The sequence below is a fragment of the Lithobates pipiens genome, unplaced genomic scaffold, assembly GCF_037356315.1.
Source record: "Lithobates pipiens isolate NorthernLeopardFrog02 unplaced genomic scaffold, aLitPip1_a1.2 Scaffold_13, whole genome shotgun sequence".
Lineage (NCBI taxonomy): Eukaryota > Metazoa > Chordata > Amphibia > Anura > Ranidae > Lithobates > Lithobates pipiens.
The window spans coordinates 510,924,873-510,948,229 of record NW_027507718.1 but is presented as its reverse complement, the minus strand read 5'-3'; the positions used below and the strand labels follow the sequence as shown (position 1 = coordinate 510,948,229).

The 23,357-nt window shown below is 44.5% G+C and overlaps 1 protein-coding gene across 1 annotated transcript in view; it reads left to right on the top strand.

Annotated features, from left to right (window-relative positions):
* ANKRD53 (ankyrin repeat domain 53) overlaps positions 1-22,672 on the top strand; it is a 29,401-nt gene extending 6,729 nt beyond the window's left edge. Inside the window, exons 2-6 of the mRNA XM_077478053.1 lie at positions 651-810; positions 3,784-3,983; positions 16,720-16,884; positions 17,230-17,350; positions 21,860-22,672. Coding sequence (XP_077334179.1) covers positions 651-810; positions 3,784-3,983; positions 16,720-16,884; positions 17,230-17,350; positions 21,860-22,624 — 1,411 coding nt within the window. The 3' untranslated portion in view covers positions 22,625-22,672. The remainder of the gene's footprint in view (positions 1-650; positions 811-3,783; positions 3,984-16,719; positions 16,885-17,229; positions 17,351-21,859) is intronic.
* Positions 22,673-23,357: the final 685 nt, after the last annotated feature.

The window sequence follows — 23,357 nt, the reverse complement described above, 5'->3', positions numbered from 1 at the left end:
ACAGCCATTGCCCCACACACATGTGAGGTATCACCGTGAAGGTGACACCAATAATTCTAGGGGTGGCATTCTTGAATAGCAACAAGAGAAACCCCTCCAGTTGCTGCACACCGGCAAAGCCTGAGTGTATCCTGAATGAAAGCAGCTTCAGCTCGGCTCCCTCCTCCTCCACCTCCATGACTAAGCCCCAGTGGCGAGGCGAAATGCGTCAAACGGGGCTTTTCAGGATACACTCTGGCTTTTCCAGTGTTCAGCGACTGGAAGGGTTTCTTTTTACTTTTCTTGGTATGCAATGAACTGGGACGGGCTCTTTTCCATGCCAGAACCCTCCTTCTTCTGTGCGGGGTTACCGGAATAGGGAATGGGAACCTTGAGCAATACCCAACGTTTCCATAACACATTGTCATTCATGGGTAAAGCTAAATTAATAAAGGGCTTTTAAAGTGTTGGCTATGGACAATTTTGGTTACTGTGGTATTTTGTCATTGCACAGGTACAGCCTTAAACCCTAATATGTTTGGTATATATTTACTGGACCCAGCCTCATTTTTTATATTTTATCCCAAAAATGATGTATCACAAAAAAAAAAAAAAAAAAAGGTCGGACTATGTTGAGCCGTACTAACAGCCATTGTTTGTCTTTCCTGCAGGGACAGAAAAATGACCCCCCAGCCTCCTGGCCCCCAGAAGGGCACTCTGGACAAGGCGGAAGTTACCAATGACCAGCTCACGGCGGCCTCGGTTGGGAACGTGGATTGGCTGCGGCTGTGTATGCAGACAGCGGACTCGCAGGTCGAGCAGGATGGGAATGTAAGTGACAGCTCAGCGGGCCGCAGTAAAATTACATAACGCAGCCTCTATCTCTAGATGACACTAAATACTGAGGGATGAGGACGGTAAGACCCAGTTAATCCTCTGTGACCCGGTAATCTGCAGCCATCTGGTTTTCGCTACATTATATGATGATGTGAAGATAATACAACGCATCTATGGGGCAGAGCTGTCATCAGGAGAAATTCCCGCTATTTTTCTGTATAAAATATCAGTTAGTTAATTAATCCTTTATGGGGACGTCACTGATTATGGCAATCCGTATGTATTTAGATGCAGAACGACAAAGCCCAGCAAGTTTTCCCTTCCAGTCGTTTTCCAGTAGTGTGTATCAGTGCTGCATTAAACTTTTATTTATTTATTATGGTCAGGGCTAATAAAATAATAATGGTAAATATTGAATATTGCATATGAATATATTGTATTCTCATGTCCAGCCAGCAGGGGGAGCTCTTGGTCTCTTTTACATTTTTTCCAGACTATCCTTAAACCAGGAGTAGGCAACCTTGGCACTCTAGATGCAGTAAAACTTCAAGTATAATGTATTCTCGTGTCCAACCAGCAGGGGGGAGCACCTGATCCCTTATGCATTGCTTTCCAGAAACTCCTTAGATCATGAGTAGGCAACCTCGGCACTCCAGCTTCAATAGAACTTCAAGTACAGTATAATGTATTCTCATGTCCAGCCAGCAGAGGAAGCTCTTGGTCTCTTTTACATTTTTACCAGACTATCCTTAGATCAAGAGTAGGCAACCTCAGCACTCCAGCTGCAGTGAAATTTCAAGTATATTGTATTCTCATATCCAGCCAACAGGGGGGACACTTGGTCTCTAACATTTTTTTCAGACTATCCTTAGATCAGGAGTAGGCAACCTCGGCACTCCAGCTTCAATGGAACTTCAAGTACAGTATAATGTATTCTCATGTCCAGCCAGCAGAGGAAGCTCTTGGTCTATTTTACATTTTTTTCAGACTATCCTTAGCTCAAGAGTAGGCAACCTTGGCACTCTAGCTGCAGTGAAACTTCAAGTATATTGTATTCTCATGTCAAGCCAGCAGGGGGAGCGCTTGGTTCCTTATACATTTTTTCCAGGCTATCCTTAGATCAGGAGTTGGCAACCTCGGCACTTCAAAAATCATCTTGCCGCTGCCTCTGGGATTCATGCCTGTGGTTGTCAGAGTTTTGCAATGCCTCACAGGATTTGTAGTTCAACAATAGTTGGAGTGCCAAAGTTGCTCACCTTTGCTCAAAAAAATGTTGTTGTTTTCAGAGCTTCGTAGCTCAAGCTGAAATTTCCATACATTAATGAGTCAGAACAGATACTCCCCACTCCATAGGAATCCTCTCTTTCCTTTCATAGTTTTCAATCAGAGACAGCATGTCTAAAAGCATGCAGTTTCTGCTGCATGCACCCTTTAACAAAACCCATAGTGCTTTGAAAACTCTTTAGAATTCACCCCCTAAAGAGTTGCTGAATTTCACAGGCATGCTTAGCCTCATTACTGGCAATTTTCCTTGTTGCTGCACTCAGACACACACCAACCCACTGGGGGTTACAGACAGATGGACTTCCACTTCAGCAATCTTCTTTTTGTTATTTTATTGGCTCAGCTATCCAGAGGAGAGAGATTTGGGGTACAGGATACCCAAAAGTAGCAGCAAAAATTCCCTCTGCTCCATAGTATCTCTAATCTCTGCTAATACCGATTCAGTAGGCCAGACAGTCAACAACCTTTAAGTATCTCTGCCCCAGACAGACCAGTTGTGGATCTTTAAACACAGATGGGCAATTTGTCACAGTGGACCTTAAAGCTGGGACTGGCAATTGAATAAGCAGCTGCATAACTGCATTCAGCTTCAGAAGGGCCTGAGAAGTATAAAGCTGACCTCTATAGAACTAAATCCTTTCCAGGCAGCAGGCCTGAGGAGTATGAAGTGGGCATCTCTAGAGCTACAGTATATCCTCCCCAGGATACAGTCCTGAGGAGCATTAAATGGACATCTAGAGCTATATTCTCTCCAGGCAGCAGGCCCGGGGTACATAAAATTGACCTCGTTAGGGCTATATCCTTCCCAGGCAGCAGTTCTGAGGAGCATGAAGTGGACCACTATAGAGATACTGGGTATATCTTCCCCAGGCAGCATACCCGAGGAGCGAGAAATGGACCTCTAGAGCTATATCCTCCCCAGGCAGCAGACCTGAGGACATGAAATGGCTCTTTAAAGCTATAATTTCATCAGGCAGCAGGCCTGAGGAACATAACATTGACCTCCTTAGGGCTATATCCTTCCCAGGCAGCAGTCCTGAAAAGCAAGAAATGGACCTCTAGAGTTAGAACCCCCCGGCAGCAGGTCTGAGGAGCATTAAGTAGATCTCTCTAGCTCTATGTCCTTCCTAGGCAGCAGGCCTGAGGAGCATTAAGAGGATCTCTATAGAGCTACATCCTCCCCAGGCAGCAGACCTAAGGAACATAAAGTAGACCTTTAGAGCTATATCCAACCCAGGCAGCAGGCCTGTGGAGCATGAAATGGATCTCTAAAGCTATAATCTCTCCAGGCAGCAAATCTAAGGATCATGAAGTGGACCTTTGGAACTGTATCCTTCCTAGGAAGCAGACCTGAGGAGAATGAAATGGACATCTAAAGCTATATTCTCTCCAGGCAGCAGGCCTGAGGAACATAAAATTGACTTCTTTAGAATTATATCTTCTCCAAGCAGCAAATTTGCTGAGAGGCAAAGCTGTCTGGACTCAGATAACATAAGCTCAGGCAGGCTAGCTGCCATCACTAAATTTAGACTGGGGACCCCTACAAATAAAATTAATCAAAACCATTATAGTTTGACTTTAAGTTCGTTGACCATCAAGCATTATGTGATGGATATTACTTGTAAAAGGGATAGTGGTGTTAAAAAAAAAGGATGTCATGATACAGTTCATTTCCTCTCTCAGGGATTCACAGCTTTACACATGGCCGCTCTGCATGGTCGGCTTCGATGTCTGAAGCTTCTAATTGAGGATTACAAGATAGACGTGAACCTGCCCAGCCGGTGTAAATGGAGAGCTCTGCACCTGGTCTTAAATCAGAAGAATGGAAAGAGGGCAAAAGAATGTTTACATCTTCTACTGCAGTGCGGGGCCGATGTAAACACGTGAGTAACTGCGCACTGTGTTTTTCACAGGGAATCTGTCCCGACACAATCCAATCAACCAACGTTCCTTTTTTTATTTAAAGGTGTTTTATTTTTATTTTTTGGGGGGGGGGGTGGGTTAAATTTATATTACAATGCTAGCCTACTCCTATTACTCTGAATCATCTTGAAGTTTGTAAAGTTGTAGCAAATGTTGAGGCGCACTGCATCATGGGTAAATTGCCCACTACTGTATTTGTGCGTTCAGTGCCATTATGAATGAACGGCACCACAATATCCCACACATCATGCGTTAACAAAGAAGAAGATTTTGAAGAAGAGGCTGTGCAGTACTGGGCGAACCACACAATGATCATTTTGGCCAAGGACAGGTAGGATTTGCATTGTCAGACCTGCTGGTTATGCATCAAGACATCAGGACAACTAAAATTAATTGCACTTTAAATGACGTTATTTTGTATTGTCTCTTGCCTCTGTTGACAGTGCTTTAGAGCAGCGGTCTCCAAACCGTGGCCCTTTATCCAGCCCTTGGGGCACTATTCCTTCCACTGACACCAACTATTGGGCACCATTCTTCCCATTGACACCAATGATGGGGCACTATTGCTCCCACTGACACCAGTGATGGGTCATAATTCCTTTCACTGACAGCATCAAGGGGGCACGTTTCCTCTCATTGACACCAAGGATGGGGCAGAATTCCTTACACTGACACCAACAATGAGGCAGAATGTCTCCCATTGACACCAACGATGGGACAGAATTCCTTCCATTGACACCAACAATGGGGAAGAATTCCTTCCATTGACACCAACAATGGGGAAGAATTCCTTCCATTGATACCAACAATGGGGAACTATTCCTCCACTGACAACAACAGTGGGGCAGAATCCCTTCCATTAACACCAACGATGGGGCAGAATTCCTTCCATTCACACCAAAAATGGGGCAGAGTTCCTTCCATTCACACCTATGATGGGGCAGAGTTCCTTCCATTCACACCAACGATGGGGCAGAGTTCCTTCAATTCATACCAACGATGGCGCAGAATTCCTTCCACTGACACCAATGATGGGGCAAAATTCCCTCCGCTTACATCAACGATGGGGCAATATTCCTTTCATTAACACCAGAAATGGGGCACTATTCCTCCCACTGACACCAACAAAAGGGCACGATTCCTCCCACTGACAGCAAAGATAGGGCATTGTTTCTTCCCACTGGATGCCAGGACATTTTTTATTCCCACTTGTCCTAGTCTGGCCCCTTTAAATCCTGAGAGTAAACTGTCCCATTGTTTAGAAAGTTTGGAGACTCATGCTTTAGAGGTAAGAAAATGCTAGACAGGATCAAATTTTTGAAAAAAGTTATTTGCCCCCTAATTTATTTTTACTTACTTCGAGTTTGACTTTTCAGCTTGACATTTAGAGATGTGAGCCTCTGTCTGGCAGGATTGTGTATGATGTATATTGGTCACCTAGCTTTCTCACCTATGGTATGGAGAAAACAAACTTGTTTTCTCACATCTCAGTATGTTCTGGTGTGGGTCCTGGAGCCCTGAGACTTTGTAGGGCATTTGGTGGAATAAAGCCTCTATTTCTAGGTCCACATTTTACTTGGTAAAATGTGTTACTTATGCCCTGTACACACGATCGGACTTTCCGATGGAAAATGTGCGATCGGATCGTGTTGTCGGAAAATCTGATCGTGTGTGAGCTCCATCAGACTTTTTCCGTCGGAATTTCCGACACACAAAAGTTTGAGAGCTGGATCTAAAATTTTCCAACAACAAAATCTGATCGTTTAAATTCCGATCGTGTGTAGACAATTCCGACGGACAAAGTGGCACACATGCTCAAAATAAATTACGAGACGAAAGCTATTGGCTACTGGCCTCTTTATAGTCCCGTTGTATGCGGTTTACGTCACCTCCTTCTGAACAATCGGATTTTCCGACAACTTTGTGTGACCCTGTGTATGCAAGACAAGTTTGGGGCAAAATCCGTTGGAAAAAATCAGACGGATTTTGTCATTGGAATGTCCGACCGTGTGTATGGGGCATTAGTCTCTGCTGTCCACAGGCCTTTATATACTTTATGTGAGCTGACTGATGCTTGGGGCTCCCTCTCTTCTTCTGCTGTGAGAAGCTTCTGCTGGGTGAAAAAACTGAGTGCTGACAGAACACCAAAGATACAAGACCTGCCTGTTTGTTTTGGAAAAAAAACATTAAGGGCACCCTGTTAGTCAGGAACGGATCTTGTTTTTGTTTGGTAGCTCAGGCAAGCAAATATTTTGTTTTGTGCTATGGACTTGCTATGGAAAGTCCTCCTGCACTGTTTGTTTACCGCCTGTGAATTAACCCCTATCCACCTGTCCTGGCATCCCCTTTAAAAGATTTAATGCCTTGTGGGGGGGGGGGGGGGGGGTGGGCATGTTACAACCAAAAATGTGAATGTATTTTATTGGAATTTTATGTGATAGAACAGCACAAAGTGGCACATAATTGTGAAGTGAAAGGAAAATGATAAATGGTTTTCACATTTAAAAAAAAAATATATGAAAAGTGTGGCGTGCATTTGTATTCTGCCCCCCGGAGTCAATACTCTGTAGAACCACCTTTCACTGCAATTACAGCTTCAAGTCTTTTTGGGGATGTCTCTACCAGCTTTGCACATCTAGAGAGTGATATTTTTGCCCATTCTTCTTTGCAAAATTGCTCAAGCTCTGCTTCCCCACAACACAATGCTGTCCCCACCATGTTTCACGGTGGGGATGGTGTGTTCAGGGTGATGTGCAGTGTTAGTTTTCCGCCACGCAATGCGTTTTGCTTTTAGGCCAAAAAGTTCGATTTTGGTCTCATCTGACCAGAGCACCTTCTTCCACATGTTTTCAGTGTCCCCCACATGGCTTCTTGCAAACTGCAAACGGGACTTCTAAGGGCCGGTTCACACAGCGATGCGCGGCGAGGCGTCTCCGACTTGCCTCGCCACGACCTGCACGGACCTCAGCGGCGACTTGCAGAGGACTTCTGCATAGAAGTCAATGCAAGTCGCCCCCGAAGTCGCCCCGAAGTAGTACAGGAACCTTTTTTCTGAGTCGGAGCGACTCGAGTCGCTCCTCTCAGAACGGTTCCATAGCACTGAATGGGGGCGACTTGCGGGAGCGAGGCGAGGCGAGCCGTGTCGCCTCGCCTCGCGTCGCAGTGTGAACCGGCCCTTATGGCTTTCTTTCAACAATGGCTTTCTTCTTGTCACTCTTCCATAAAGGCCAAATTTGTGGAGAGCACGACTAATAGTTGTCCTGTAGACAGATTCTCCCACCTGAGCTGTGGATCTCTGCAGGGCCTCTTGGCTGCTTCTCTGATGAATGCTCTCCTTGCCCAGGCCTGCCAGTTTAGGTGGACGGTCATGTCTTGGTAGGTTTGCAGTTGTGCCATACTCTTTCCATATTCGGATGATGGATTGAACAGAGCTCCATGAGATGTTCAAAGCTTGGCAGATTTTTTTATAACCTAACCCTGCTTTAAACTTAAACTGTCTGGTGTGTTCCGTGGCCTTCATGGTGCTTTTTGTTTACTAAGGTTCTCTAACAAAACTCTGAGGGCTCCACAGAACAGCTGTATTTATACTGAGATGAAATTACACACAGGTGGACTCTATTTACTAATTACGTGACTTCTGAAGGCAATTGGTTCCACTAGATTTTAGTTAGGGGTATCAGAGTAAAGGGGGTTGAATAGAAATATGCAACACACTTTTCAGATATTTACTTGTAAAAAAATTTGAGAACCATTTCTCATGTTCCTTTCACTTCACACTTTTGTGCCACTTTGTGTTGGTCTATCACATAAAATCCCCAAAAATACATTTACGTTTTTGATTGTAACATGACAAAATGTGGAAAATTTCAAGGGTTATGATTACTTATTCAAGGCACTGTATATGATATGCCGCGTACACACGATCGCATTGTCCGGCAGACTCAGCCCACCGGACCACAGTACGCCGGATAATTCGATCGTAGTTTTGACTCAAAATTTGTCCGCCGGACTTGGCTTTCAGCGGACAATCCATTCGTCAGTGTGCTAGTCTGGCGGACTAATGCCCCGTACACACGAGCGGACTTTTCGACATCCAAACTCCGACGGACTGAGTCCGGCGGACTATCCGATCGTGTGTGGGCTGCAACGGACTTTAGCGAAGCTAAAGTCTGACGGACTTTAGAAATGAAGCATGCTTTAAATTTTCCCGACGGAACTCCGCCGGACCCGGTCCCCTTTGAAAAATCCGCTCGTGTGTGTGCTACTCCGACGGACTAAAACCGACGCTAGGGCAGCTATTGGCTACTGTCTATGAACTTCCTACGTCGAATCCAGTCGTACGTCATCACGTTCGACTCCGTCGGAGTTTGGTGTGATGGTGTGTGGTCAAGTCCGTTCGGTCGAAAAGTCCGCCAGAACTCCGTCGGAACTCCAGCGGAACTCCGGCGGAACTCCTTTGGAGGTCTGTCAGACTTAATTCCTCTCGTGTGTACGGGGCATAAGAATGACGCATGCTCAGAAGCAAGTACGAGAAGGAAGATATTGGCTACTGGCTAATGAACTTCCTTTTTGTAGTCCCTTTGTACGTGCTGTACATCATTGCGTTAGAAATCGTCTGACTTTCGGAGTGTCCGTGTGTGGCCAAGTCCGTTCGTTATAAAGTCCGGCAGATTGTTTGCTGGACCAATTCCACCGGACAATTCGATCGTGTGTACGCGGCATTATTGTGGCGTAAAGAGGTTAAAGTGGTTTGGTACCTAAAAATGAAAGTTCATGTTATTAAAATCAACAGATAGCATACTTACCTAAACGAACCCTGAAAAAAAAAAATATTATTTACTTACCTTTTATTTCTGATGTTTAAGCTGACTTCCGGGTTGTCCTCCCGTGGGAGTAGGCGTGGCTATCGTCCTCGCAATGGTCCCTGGGAAATTTCCCAAGAATCCATGGGGGACAATGAAAGTTTTTCTTTCCTTGTCACTGCTCTCACTGAGCATGTGCAAGATGGAGCGGAGCATGCTGGGAGCCAGACGTCATCATATACCAGGAAGTAAATGCCTGTGGGCTTCAGACGCCCACAGTTAAAATGGAAAACCCCAGAGCAGGTTTTTATAAGTCATCCTGAGGAAAAGATTCGTCGCGCCGGGGGTCAAATAAACGCCGGACGTGGATGCCAATCGAAGGTAGCACTCGCCCACCAGTGAGACAGGTAAGAAAAAAATAAAAAAAGAGTGGAATCCCACTTTAAAGTGCAGGACAAACTTGCCTGGCCTGTTCCCCGGTGTCCCTGTCTCATACATGGATTCCACTGCCCCACCAGTTGAGCCTGCCCCCCCCTTTACAGATTGTAAGATGTTACTTGAAGATTGAAAACCGTTACCTTGCTACCTGACCCTTCGCCTTTTCGCCATCTCCCCTTATCCCTTTTTTTTTTTTACATTACCTTATTTTTGGGAACCCTTCCCACACTTCCTGTATTCTCCTGTAATTGTGAAAGACGTTTCACTTGCTCACAGCCTCCTGGGATACCATGTCATGCATCTCAGGGGACCTTGGCATATTCTACTGCACATGTGCTGCATTGCACCAATGGGGGGGCTAGCTGTCTTTTGCTGGTGGTTACAGCTGCCCCCTCCCCGTATAATGAGCGTTCATGTCATTAGGGGGTCAGCTGCAAAATATGGGAAGAGACAGCTAACCCCCAATGATATCTCCGTACCCAAAATGTAGAAGTGGAACATCTAATTAGAACTCTAGTTTGTATAGAGTATGGATGGGACTTTTCAGGCACTCAAGTTTAACAAAATATTGATAAAACAATAATAATAATAATACAATAACAATAATACAAATAATTAAAATTAGTAGTCAACCACCAATATACAGTATGTAGATTGTAATGATAGCCACTTCAAAGAGTACAGCCCATTTCATTTCCAATCACAGCTACAATCTTCATCATTTATATGTACTCTTTATATGTAGTGGTTATCATTACAAACTACTTATATTTGTGGTTGACTACTATTTTTTATTGGAAATTACTATGTCTTTACTGTTTTGAATTTGAATTATTTGTATAATAAACTAAGATTGTTTTATCTATATTTTGTTACAATTGAGTGCCTTAAAATTCACATCCATACTCTATACAAACCAGTGTTCTACATGATTATACATTACTAACCGATCCATGACTGCTGCCAATCTCTTCAATGGCTTGCCCTACCACATAGTATAAAATTCAAAATACTAACCACAACATACAAGGCCATCCACAACATCGCCCCCAGCTACATCACCAACCTCATCTGCAGATATCACCCAAATCGTCCCCTCCGCTCCTCACAGGACCTCCTGCTCTCTAGCTCCCTTGTTACCTCCTCACATGCTCGCCTTCAGGACTTCTCCAGAGCCTCTCCCATCCTCTGGTGCTCCCTGCCCCAGTATGTCAGTATGCCACAAATACTGTAGCTGCTGACTTTTATTATTAGGAAACTTACCTGTCCAGGAAACCAGCGGTGTCCTCACCCAAGCCCATTTTTCAATCGGCTATTGGGTGCTACCTAGCTAGAAGTACTAGATCACATGCTTGGTACCAGGGATGGGCGAACAGTTTTGCCTGAGCATAAGTTCGGGCTGAACTTTTGCTATTCGGGTTTTCGGTGAACATCCGAGCAAACGGGTTGTTCGATCGATTGTTTGCCCCCCGAAAACGACCACAATGCGTTGTGGCGCTGAACAGTACATTGCACCTCCCTGATTGGCTGAAGTAGTGAAAGCTTCAGAAAATCAGGGCACAGAGCACTGCCGGGAGTTATGATTGGACACTGTCATCATGACTTTATCCAATCATGGCTCATTCCTGCCCCACAGTATAAAAGTATTCTTTCAATGGCAGCCGTTTTCAGTGTGATTTTGGCATGGAGAGAGATAGAAGAGGGCTCTGTTCAGTTAGTTAGTGTGCTATACTGTGCTATTTTTCTTCAATTGTCAGTATAGAATATTAGTTTAGTGTCAGTCTAGAGATAGTGTGAGTGTAGTGAGGAGGACCAACATTCAGCTTTGCATAGTGTGCAGCTAGAGTAGGGACAGCTCAGATAGTTTCACTGTAGTGTAGTGAGACCGTGTCATTCATACATAAATTGGTGTGGAGTAGGGACAGCTCAGATAGTTTCACTGTAGTGTTAACGCCATATAATTTTGTGTGCGTTACTGCCAATTTAATTGCATATAGTTCTATGTGCGTTACTGCCAGTTTAGGGCAACATAGTTCTATGTGTGTGTTACTGCCAGTTTAGCGCCATATTGTTTTGCTTGCATTACTGCCAGTTTAACTACATTTTGGGGGTTATTTACTAAAGGAAAATCTACTTTGCACTGCAAGCGCACTTGAAAGTGCACTGAAAGTGCACTTGGAAGTAAAGTCGCTGTAGATCCGAGGGGGACATGCAAGGAAAATAAAAAACAGCATTTTAGCTTGCACATGATTGGAAGATAAAATCAGCAGAGCTTCCACACATTTCAGATCTACCCCTTAGATTTAGAGTGACTGCACTTCCAAGTGCACTTGCAGTGCAAAGTGGATTTGCCTTTCGTAAATAACCCCCGTAGTTCTGTGCGTCACTGTAAGTTTGGCGCATTATATTGCAGTATATTATAGTGTATCCATGGAGTGTGTCTGTGTAGTGTGAGTACTCAAATATCTTGTTTGTCTACTGTATGTATTCTGACCAAATCCTTTTGGGCGCGAAGCACCCCACTCCTTCATCAGAGCCTCTCATTAGTGTCCACCTGTGTTATAGATGGAGTCTAGGGATGAGCCGAACACCCCCCTGTTCGGTTCGCACCAGAACCTGCGAACAGACCTAAACTTTAGAACCCTATTAAAGTCTATGGGACTCGAACGTTCACAATCTAAAGTGCTTATTTTAAATGAAAAAAAAAGTTTTAAAAACGGACGTTTTTTCAGGAGCAGTGATTTTAATAATGATTAAAGTGAAACAATAAAAGTGTAATATTCCTTTAAATTTCGTAGCTGGGGGGTATCTATAGTATGCCTGTGAAGGGGCGCATGTTTCTGGTGCTTAGAACTGTCCCTGCACAAAGTGTCATTTGTGCAGGAAAAAAAGTCTTTTAAAATCACTTGCGGCTAAATTGTCGGGTCCCGTAATACAGAGAACACTCAATGAGTGTTCTCTGTATTAGCCGACAATTCATTCATTCATTGATTAAAAAAAAAAAAAAAGCGTGGGGGTTCCCCTAAATTCAATTACCAGGCCCTTCAGGTCTGACATGGATATTAAGGGGAACCCCATGTCAAATTTTAAAAAAAAATTGACGTGGGGGTCCCCCTAAATATCCATAACCAGACCCTTCAGGTCTGATATGGATATTAAGGGGAACCCCGCATCAAATTAAAAAAAAATTGACGTGGGGGTCCCCCTAAAAATCCATATCAGACCCTTTATCCGAGCACGCAACCTGGCAGGCCGCAGGAAAAGAGGGGGGGACGAGAGAGCGGCCCCCCCTCCCTCCTGAACCGTACCAGGCCACATACCCTCAACATTGGGAGGATGCTTTGGGGGTCTGTGACCCCTCAAAGCACCTTGTCCCCATGTTGATGAGGACAAGGGCCTCATCCTCACAACCCTGGCCGTTGGTTGTGAGGGTCTGCGGGCGGGGGGCTTATCAGAATCTGGAAGCCCTCTTTAACAGGGAGACCCCCAGATCCCGCCCCCCCTGTTTGAAATGGTAAGGGGGGTACAAAAGTACCCCTACCATTTCACAAAGAAAGTGTCAAAATGGTTAAATAAGACAAACATACTTTTGAAAAATTCCTTTATTAAAAATAAAAAAAATAAAAAAAAGATTCCAGCGGTGCTAATCCACTCTTGCTATCCAGCGATGGGTCTCCGGGGTCCAGCGATGGATGATCATATCCAGCGACGGGGGATATCTCAGTCCAGCGCTGTCCATACATCCTTCTTCTGTCTCCACTCCGGAGACACTGCAGAGATCCCAGCGCTGACAATTCTTATATTAGGAGGGCGGGGCCACCCGTCACCTGACCCCGCCCCTCTGACGCTGGAGAGGAAAGCCAGGGGTTCCCCAGTGACGTGTGGGTGACCCCGCCCCCTCTGATGTAACGCAGGTTTCCGTTACATCAGAGGGGGCGGGGTCACCCACACGTCACTGGGGAACCCCTGGCTTCCCTCTCCAGCGTCAGAGGGGCGGGGTCAGGTGACGGGTGGCCCCACCCTCCTAATATAAGAAACGTCAGCGCTGGGATCTCTGCAGTGTCTCCGGAGTGGAGACAGAAGACGGATGTATGGACAGCGCTGGACTGAGAGATCCCCCGTCGCTGGATATGATCATCCGTCGCTGGACCCCGGAGACCCGTCGCTGGATAGCAAGAGTGGATTAGCACCGCTGGAATCTTTTTTTTATTTTTTTTATTTTTAATAAAGGAATTTTTCAAAAGTGTGTTTGTCTTATTTAACCATTTTGACACTTTCTTTGTGAAATGGTAGGGGTACTTTTGTACCCCCTTACCATTTCAAACAGGGGGGGGGCCGGGATCTGGGGGTCCCCTTGTTAAAGGGGGCTTCCAGATTCTGATAAGCCCCCCGCCCGCAGACCCTCACAACCAACGGCCAGGGTTGTGAGGTTGAGGCCCTTGTCCTCATCAACATGGGGACAAGGTGCTTTGAGGGGTCACAGACCCCCAAAGCATCCTCCCAATGTTGAGGGTATGTGGCCTGGTACGGTTCAGGAGGGAGGGGGGGCCGCTCTCTCGTCCCCCCCTCTTTTCCTGCGGCCTGCCAGGTTGCGTGCTCGGATAAAGGGTCTGATATGGATTTTTAGGGGGACCCCCACGTCAATTTTTTTTTAAATTTGATGCGGGGTTCCCCTTAATATCCATATCAGACCTGAAGGGTCTGGTTATGGATATTTAGGGGGACCCCCACGTCAATTTTTTTTTTTTTTTGACACGGGGTTCCCCTTAATATCCATGTCAGACCTGAAGGGCCTGGTAATTGAATTTAGGGGAACCCCCACGCTTTTTTTTTTTATCAATGAATGAATGAATTGTCGGCTAATACAGAGAACACTCATTGAGTGTTCTCTGTATTACGGGACCCGACAATTTAGCCGCAAGTGATTTTAAAAGACTTTTTTTCCTGCACAAATGACACTTTGTGCAGGGACAGTTCTAAGCACCAGAAACATGCGCCCCTTCACAGGCATACTATAGATACCCCCCAGCTATGAAATTTAAAGGAATATTACACTTTTATTGTTTCACTTTAATCATTATTAAAATCACTGCTCCTGAAAAAAACGGCCGTTTTTAAAACTTTTTTTTGCATTGATCCATGTCCCCTGGGGCAGGACCCAGGTCCCCAAACACTTTTTAGGACAGTAACCTGCATATTACCCTTTAAAATTAGCACTTTAGATTTCTCCCATAGACTTGTATAGGGTGTTCCGGCTTTTCGAATTTGCTGCGAACAGCCCAAATTGTTCACTGTTCGCTGAACAGGCGAACAGGCAATGTTCGAGTAGAACATGAGTTCGACTCGAACTCGAAGCTCATCCCTAATGGAGTCTTTTAGTTCTCCCATATAGAGGAGTGTATGGCTCCCATGGTTCTGAGAAGCAGGATCTCCCAGTCTATGGATAGTGTAGGACCCACTAATCATGGGGTACGTTGTCGCAGTAAGTGGGCTTAAGCACCATATAGCAATATGGTGTGACCAAATCCCCATATTTTTTGATAATGTTTTTTGAAAATGTCTCGGTGTTTTAAATAAGCCTTGCTGGAGGTAAATGTCTTTTTGCATGTCTGCACTGTAATATTTTGTTCTGTTGTATGGTCTTATGGCTGCACCATCTTTAATACATCTTTTAGTGTGTGCCCCCCAAACATCTTGTTTGTCTACTCAAATTAAAGTACACCAAACACCTTTTTACATTGATTAAAGTGCATCTAAGTACAGATTTCAACTTCTTCTTTACATTTGCTTATAAACACCACCCCCTCCCTCCCAATAATGTCTGGGAGGACAACAAGGATAGGCAGACGTTTCCTTGGCACTGTAAGGGTGCCAGCAACAAATGTCTCCACAGGCAAAGGTGGACATGGTGGTCAGTCCTCAGACAGGGTATCATTTCCTCTGTTTAGTGAGTTTGCCTGTGCTATCCAGCCACAGCATGCAGAGGAGGTGGTGGACGTGCTTACTAAACCTTCCTCATCCTCCTCATCCTCTGTCAAGCAAGCAGAGACAAGTGTGCAGTCCCCTTCAGTTGTCAGAGTGGATAAACCTGCCTCCTTGTCCACATCTATTCCTACCATAGCCCCAGCATCAGCCATTGAGGAGTCAGCTGAGTTATTTGACCACAGCGTCAGGCACTTGCTTTTGGTATAGGTTTATGTTTTTGCTTTCGGTATAGGTTTTGGTATAGGTATAGGTTCTTGCTTTTGGTATAGGTTTCATGGGCACAATTAACACCCAAAGACCAATTTTTCAGCACCTGTTTGACAAGTGCATATCATTGCAATTTGTTACAGCAAGGCCAATTCTTGCTTTCGTCAAGAGTAGCTCTATAGCGGGGGTCTCAAACTGGCGGCCCTCTAGCTGTTGGGGAAACTACAAGTCCCATCATGCCTCTGCCTGTGGGAGTCATACTTGTAACTGTCAGCCTTGCAATTCCTCAAAGGACTTGTAGTTTCCCAACAGCTGGAGGGCCACCAATTTGAGACCCCTGATCTATAGGTTTACGGTGGGAAGATGTCCTTGACACCCAAAGAGTAATTTTCTGCATCTGTTTGACAGGTGCATATCATTTCAATTTTTTACAGCACGGCCAATTCTTGCTTTCATCAAGATCACCTCTATAGGGTTACGGTGGGAAGGCGCCACCGACACACTAAGACCAATTTTTACGCACTCGTTACTTCTATACAAAGTCAAAGTGACACCAGAATGTATCCAAAAAATCTCTAATCTTGTTCCCAGCGCACTACATTGTGACCTCATCATCCACACTGGCTCCCCAGCTGTTGCTGAGCAAAATAAAGGCAGCTTGCAGGGAAAACGTCATATTTTTTTTGTTGGCTTTATTAATGCAATTATTGCTGCAGCAGATTCTAGGCATGGTACAGATCTGACACTTTACAGGTAGACTAAGGGGACCCCCAGGCACTATATTGTAAGGAATTTTTCATTTTTATGCTTTCACTTTAAAAATCAAAAAAATCACTGCTCATTCAAAAATTACATTTTTCACAAACTTTTTTTTATTGATACATGTCCCCCAGGACAGGACCTGGACCCCTATAACCATTGTATGGCCAATTACTTGCATATAAGCCTTCAAAATGGGCACTTTTGATTTTTGATGCTCGGGTCCCACTGACTTTAATGGGGTTCGTTATTCAGGTCCGAACTTTCACGATGTTCTTGTGTTCTGGTGCGAACTGAACAGGGGTCTGTTCAGCCCATCCCTACTAGGTACATGATGCAGCACACGAGAGCCACCTTTCAGCCATAAAACCTGGTTATGTGGTCGGCAAGTGGTTAAAGCTTTCCCTGATGCCTACTTAAAATATCTGCTGACGGAAAATAACAATTCCCACCATGTGTCTAGTCATCAAGCGGTAAACATATTTATCCTACTTATTGATTCTAGACAAAGCGAGAGCAAGGTGACCCCTCTGCACCAGGCAGCCAGAGAAGGATTGAAGGACTGTTTGGCCATTTTGGTTGAAAATGGAGCAGATGTACATGCCGAGGACTTGCAGGGCAACCAACCCATCGACTTGTGTAAGATTTGGTGCCACCGTGCTTGTGCCAGGTAGGTCCTGTGAGCTAAAATAAATCTACAGTATTCAGGTTCAAAACTTCATTCCTACCTGTGCTACAAGACTCACTGACAGCAATGTTGCTGTTTCTGAAGGGGATGTTGGTTTCTACAGGACTGAGTTGCAGCTTGAAGCTCATTTGTTATCTCCAGCTGGAACCAGCCAAGTAGAGCATTCATTTATGAACACTCATTCATCTACCAGGCCCTGCGATGACTAAAACAAATATTTGTCTTAACACTTATTATTGGTTTCCACACACACTGGCAGGGAAGTTCTATTAATAAACATATACCCTTGATTCTCCATTCGTAAGCCAGTTGTCTTCTGTATTTCAGGTACCTCCACAATGCCATGTGGAATAAAGACAAAGAGGAACGTGCCCAGGAGCTGAAAAAGATGGAAAAGTTGAAAAGAAACATTCTAGAAATGGACCAAGAGGCTCTGCTAAAAATGGCGGTGAGTGCTTGAGATTTGTTCCTTGCGTTGTGTTGTCTTGCTTGCACTCTGTTGAAGGTCCACTTTGCAAGTCCCACCTTTTCTAAAGCCCAGCATACGCTGAAAAAAAATAACTGTAGGGGGAACAAAGATAGACAAAATACTTACCTCTCCTCTGACTTCCGTGGTTCAGGGGGTGACGTCATCATCCTGCCAACAAGATCCCATGGAAGCAGTAGGCACTATCGAATTTCACCAAAAGACACCACTGCACATCGCTGGAGGGGAAAGCCAGGAGAAAGATAAGTATATGACCTAATGTGCACTGTAGGTAACGACACAAATGGCTGTCCACTACTCTGGGTATCGGAGAGAAGAGGAATAAGAAATAAGGTAAGTAAAACTGTTTTTTATGTTACCCCCTAAAGTCATTCCTCCTTAAAAAAAGTTTTCACATTAACCACTTCCTGACTGCCTGCCTGCAATGTACTGCGGATGGTGTAGGCAAAGCAGTATACCTGTACATCACTGCCTATTTCTGGGTCTAGGGCATGCACATGACCACGCCCTGGTCGGCACCTGCTGTAATTGTCAGAAAGTCCTGGCCAATAAATCACAGCTGAGACCTGCTGATTCGCTGTATCCAATCACAGCTCAGAGCCCTGTGATAACATGCAACACAGAGCTCTGTATAGAGAGGCTGATCTCTCTGTTTCTCATTCTTCTATGAGTAAAAGCAGCACACATCACACATATTACACATAATTGGCACACATTTAACCTTTTGATCACCCTAGATGTTAACCCCTTCCAACCCAGTGTCATTAGTACAGTGACAGTGTACTGTTTTATCACTGATCACTGTCACTGGTGACATCAGTGTCAGTTTCCCCCAGCGTTAGTGTCAGATTGCCCGCTACACTTGCATTGACTTATAATGGGACTGCAATCGCATTAAAAAAATAATTTTTTTAATGCATGCCAATATTCTGTTTGCTTTGTTAGCAGCAGGTTGGCATTGCATACCATTGCTGAGCCTATCATCTACTAGGACCCCCAGGTCCTTTTCCATCCTAACTCTCCCCAGAGGTTCTCCCCCTTCTAAATGTTTATGGGCAACTGTGTCAAATGCTTTTGCAAAATCCAGATACACCACATCTATGGGCCTTTCATTATCGTCTAGCAACTCACCTCTTCATAGAAGGTTAATAGATTGGTTTGGCAAGAACGATTCTTCTTGAGTCCATGCTGATTACTGCTAATGATACCGTTTTCATTACTAAAATCTTGTATATAGTCCTTTATCATCCCCTCCAAAAGCTTGCATACTATTGATGTTAGGCTAATTGGTCTGTAATTCCCAGGGATGTATCTTGTGCCCTTTTTAAATATTGGTGCTACATTGGCTTTTCTCCAATCTGCTGGTAACCATTACAGTCAGTAGACTGTCAGTATAAATTAGGAACAATGTTCTGGCAATTACTTGACTGAGTTCCCTAAGTACCCTTGGATGCAAGCCATCCGGTCCCGGTGATATATTAATGTTAAGTTCCCAAAGTCTAATTCTAATTCTGACCTCTGTTGGCCATGAGGGTGCTTCCTGTGATGTGTCATGAGGATAAACACTGCAATTTTGGTTACTAAAGCCCCCCCCGATTCCCTCATGAAGACTGAGGAGAAGAATAAATGCAAAACCTTCACCATCTCCCCATCCTTTGTAACCAGGTGTCCTTCCTCATACTTTATGGGACCAATATGTTCTCTCCTCCTTTTTTACTGTTTATACACTTAAAGATTTTCTTGGGATTTTTTTCTCTCCTCCTCTACGTGTCTTTCATGTTCTATCTTAGCCGCCCTAATTGCACCCTTACATTTATTGTTGCATTCTTTATAAATTCTGAATGCTGATGATAATCCTTCAACCTTGTATTTTTTGAAGGCCTTCTTCTTTGCTTTTATATGCATTTTTACTGTATATTGGAGTTAAGCCATATAGGACTTTTGTTCGCTCTCTTAAATGTATTACCCAATGGGATGCATTGGCTAATGCTCTTATTTAATCACTTCAGCCCCGGAAGATTTTACCCCCTTCCTGACCAGAGTTCCTACTTACTAGGAACAAACAACATGTCTCCTCTCCTCTGACAGCACAGGGATTTGTGTGTTTACACACACAAATCCCCGTGCTGGCGCTCGGCCACCGGCCACGCGAATCGCGTGGCTGAAAAAGGATGTGTCCTACTAGGTTTTACCCAGGAGAGCCATTCTGCCGCAGTATATCTGTGTGAGCTGGTTAGGAACCAGTTAATATGCTCTTAAAGTGAACCCATTTCTCCCCCGTGTTTTTTGTTCCCAAGATTTTATCCTAATTTATGCCTTCTAGCAAGGTTCATAGTTTAGGGAAGTTGGCTCTTTTGAAATTCAGGGTCTTTGTATTCCTCTTATGTTTCCTATTTGTGTGATTTATAATGAAGCCAATTAATCTGTAATTACTGTTTTCTAAATTGCCCCGTATTTCCACATCCTGTTGGTAATCAGTAGATCTAGGAACGCTTTATTTCTAGTTGGTGCGTCTACCATCTGACCCATGAAATTGTCCTGCAAGACATTTAGGAACTGGCTACCCTATATATCTCGAAGGTAAAAGCTTGGGAATATAAAAATAAAAAATCTGTGACTAACACTGTTGGGAATATGAAGGCTGCCTCTCAGAGCGGGCTGGGAACCCAAACACTGCAAAAGAAGAGGGTAGGGGAAAAGAGAGGCACCAATCTGCCAATAGAGTAATATGTTTTTATTATGTAACAAAATAAAAAGCCAACAAAAAGATTTATTCACAAACGTCTATAAGGAATAAGTATGTAACAATCTCCAGAACAATCATCAGTGGGGAATCTGTGCAGGGCTGGAGCCGTTGAGATGACAGGTCTGCTACAGAGATCCATGCAGAAGCCTCCACAAGGATGAAAAGCTGTCAGAGGAGCTATCAGATGCCTGTGATGAAGGAGCTAATTAGGGATGCGTTTCGGAGACTAGGTCTCTAATTGGCTCCTTCGTCACAAGCATCTGATAGCTCCTCTGACATCTTGTTGGCTATTGCCAACACTAATGGCGTATTGGTGCATTTCTTTACCTTCACCTGCAGATTCACACAGCCAAGTGCACACACACACTTCCCCTCATTGTCTTCAATGACCAATTGAGGAGTTTTGTTTTTGATGTTTTATTTTTGGAGAACTTGGATAGGGGGATTTAGTGGGTTACTCCAAGAAATAGAACTATTCACACTTGAGGACATCTAATTGATCTCTCAGTTAACCTCTGGTGAAGTCCTTGCTAGCAGATAGCAGAATTCTCCTTAGAAGTAGGAAAGTAGTTTCATGAGTGAGCAAAGTCCCTTAGCAGTAGTAGTAGAAGGGAAAAGCTCCTCAGGTACAAGCCAGTTCCGGTTGACTGCTTGGCAGTCCAGTAGTAGTAGTAGAACTAAGCAAAATTCTATGCAGTAGCAACCGTTGAACAAGCTCTTCAGGACACTAGCCAGTGTCCCCTTTAGAAAACACACAGCCGATCTTCTAGCACAAGAGGGGTGGCAGCAGCCCAAAAGTCTCAAAGATCTTTCAGCAGTCTGTACTCACAAAATGCCCAGGGAAAGCTGGTAATCTCCTTCCAACTTCCAAGTGACACTTTCCTCCAGTGATATCAGACCAGATCTTCAGCAGACAGCCCATCAGTCAGCTTTTAGTAGAAACAGGATCATTCTCACTAACTTCAGGCCCTCAGGTCGCCCACCTGAGGCCACATTGCAGCATGTGCCAGGGGAAGCAACAGCCTCTCCCCCTAGCTGGAGCAATCCACTCCTGGCAAAAAATCTCATGCTCAGTGCATTCAAATAATAAATATCCACTCCCAACATCCTCTAGAGCAGGAGTCTCCTAACTGTAGCCCACAGGCCAAATGTGGCCCTTTGCCTGCCTTTATCTGGCCCTTGGGGCACTATTCCTCCCACTGACACCAAAGATGGGGCAATATTACTCCCGCTGACACCAGAGATGGGGAACCAATTCTCCCACTGACACCACAAATGGGGCACTATTCACCCCACTGACACCAATTATTTACTCCCATTGACCACCAAGCCTCTGACAAGAGTCCGGCCCCCCACCCACCCCCCCCCAAGGTTTAAAGGGTGGTAAACTGGCCCTTTGCTTCAAACGTTTGAAGATCCCTGCCCTGGGGTCTCCCTCCCTGGGACTGACTTGAGCAACATTCATTTTCATGCTGTGTTCTCCAAAGTGGCCATCTATGCATCTGTTTCTTGGATACAGAGGAGGCCAGAGACAGAACCAAACCGCAGCCAATCACAGCTCTCTGTGAAGCAGAGCTACGCAAATGTACCTAGCAATTCTCCTGTTAAGCAGAACAAAAACTATATTACACCTACCTAGGAGGGTGGTACAGTTGCAAAATATTCTAATCAGCTAACAAATAGCAAAATGTAAACCTATTAAACGATTGTCACTTCTGTTTCAGAAAAGTCACCTAATCCCTCAGCAGACCTGTTTTTGTAACGGTACAGAGACCCAGAAACCACCAGAAAAAGCAATAGGTATTTCTATAAAAAGTGGAGTCCTACCAAAATCCAAATTGGACCGAATGTCTTGTAAGCTATTACCTGAGAAGGAGCAACATAAGAAAAAGTCCTTCATCTCTAAGAGTTCAGAGAAGGATACTAAGAAGAAAAGGACAAAGGCCATGTCTATATATGATGAAGAGGAAGGAACCAAGTTACGTGAAGGTGGTGGAGAGCATTCTGGAGTAAAGTCGGCCTGCCAATGGAATCCAAGTTATAATCCAACAATGCCTCCAGTCACAGATATTTACCGAATTCATACACTGCGGCTGGGCATTGACCCTAAAGATGTCACCGGGCCGGACTTAAGTAATGTAATTACACTTGACAAAGATGAGCATGGTCAGCCACAAATCAAAACAGTTCAAGGTCAAGTCTTCCCCTCCCAGCTTAATTTGCCATATGAGACCATTCAGAGGTGCCTGTTCCCCAAGACTTGTCCGAAGGAAAGGATCTGCACACCAAACGCATTTAAGGCCAACCATGTTTTTGATGTACCCAAAAAGCAACAACCTCGAGAAGGGAGAAAACCAGTTTCAGAAATCTCATTCCACTTGAGGCAAAGCCTTGATTCTAGGCTCACAAACCTATTTACTGCTGACCAGGAAATAAAGAAATGCAACGTTTCCTTCAGTTCCCACTTCCTATATGCAAATGTATCATAGTTTCATAGCTTTTAAGGTTGAATAAAAACACTAGTCTATCCAGTCCAATCTGAGTAATTTGTGAATGTTTGTTAATGTAGATAATGATTTCCCATATCCCCCAGTGCCGGGACAAGGTCATCCAGTGCCCAGGGAGAAGTTTGAAAACTGCGTCCCCCCACCACCACTACTACTACTACTACTACTACTACTACCACTACCACTACCACTACCACTACCACTACTACTACTACTACTACTACTACTACTACTACTACTACTACTACCCCAATATCCCCCCCCCCCCCCCCCCCATGGAGGAGAGATCGAGGCCAATGTATGCAATGTGGAGTTTAAAATGGATGCACAAATATTGGTCTAACAGTGGCAAAGACAAAAATGTCCCTGCGTCAGTGGTATCACCAAAAATAAATAATGGCCTTTCATTCGTGGTGCAATTAATGCAAAAAAAATGCTGCAGTGTCACTATCAGTTCAAGGGGGGACTGACTGGCAACTATTGCAGTGGGTTTGGGAAGCTGGGCTCTGAAGGTGCATGGAAGGTTGGGTTCACACTGGTTTGATGCCAGACATTGCATGTAATTTGCACTGCATTGCTGTGCACATCACATGCGACTTCTGTGCGATGTGAATTCAGCCATACAGTTTGTATGACTGAAATTGCATTGTATTTGCATCAAACTAGTGCAGGACTTTTTTTGGTCTACACTGGAATTGAATCACATGGGTGCTCA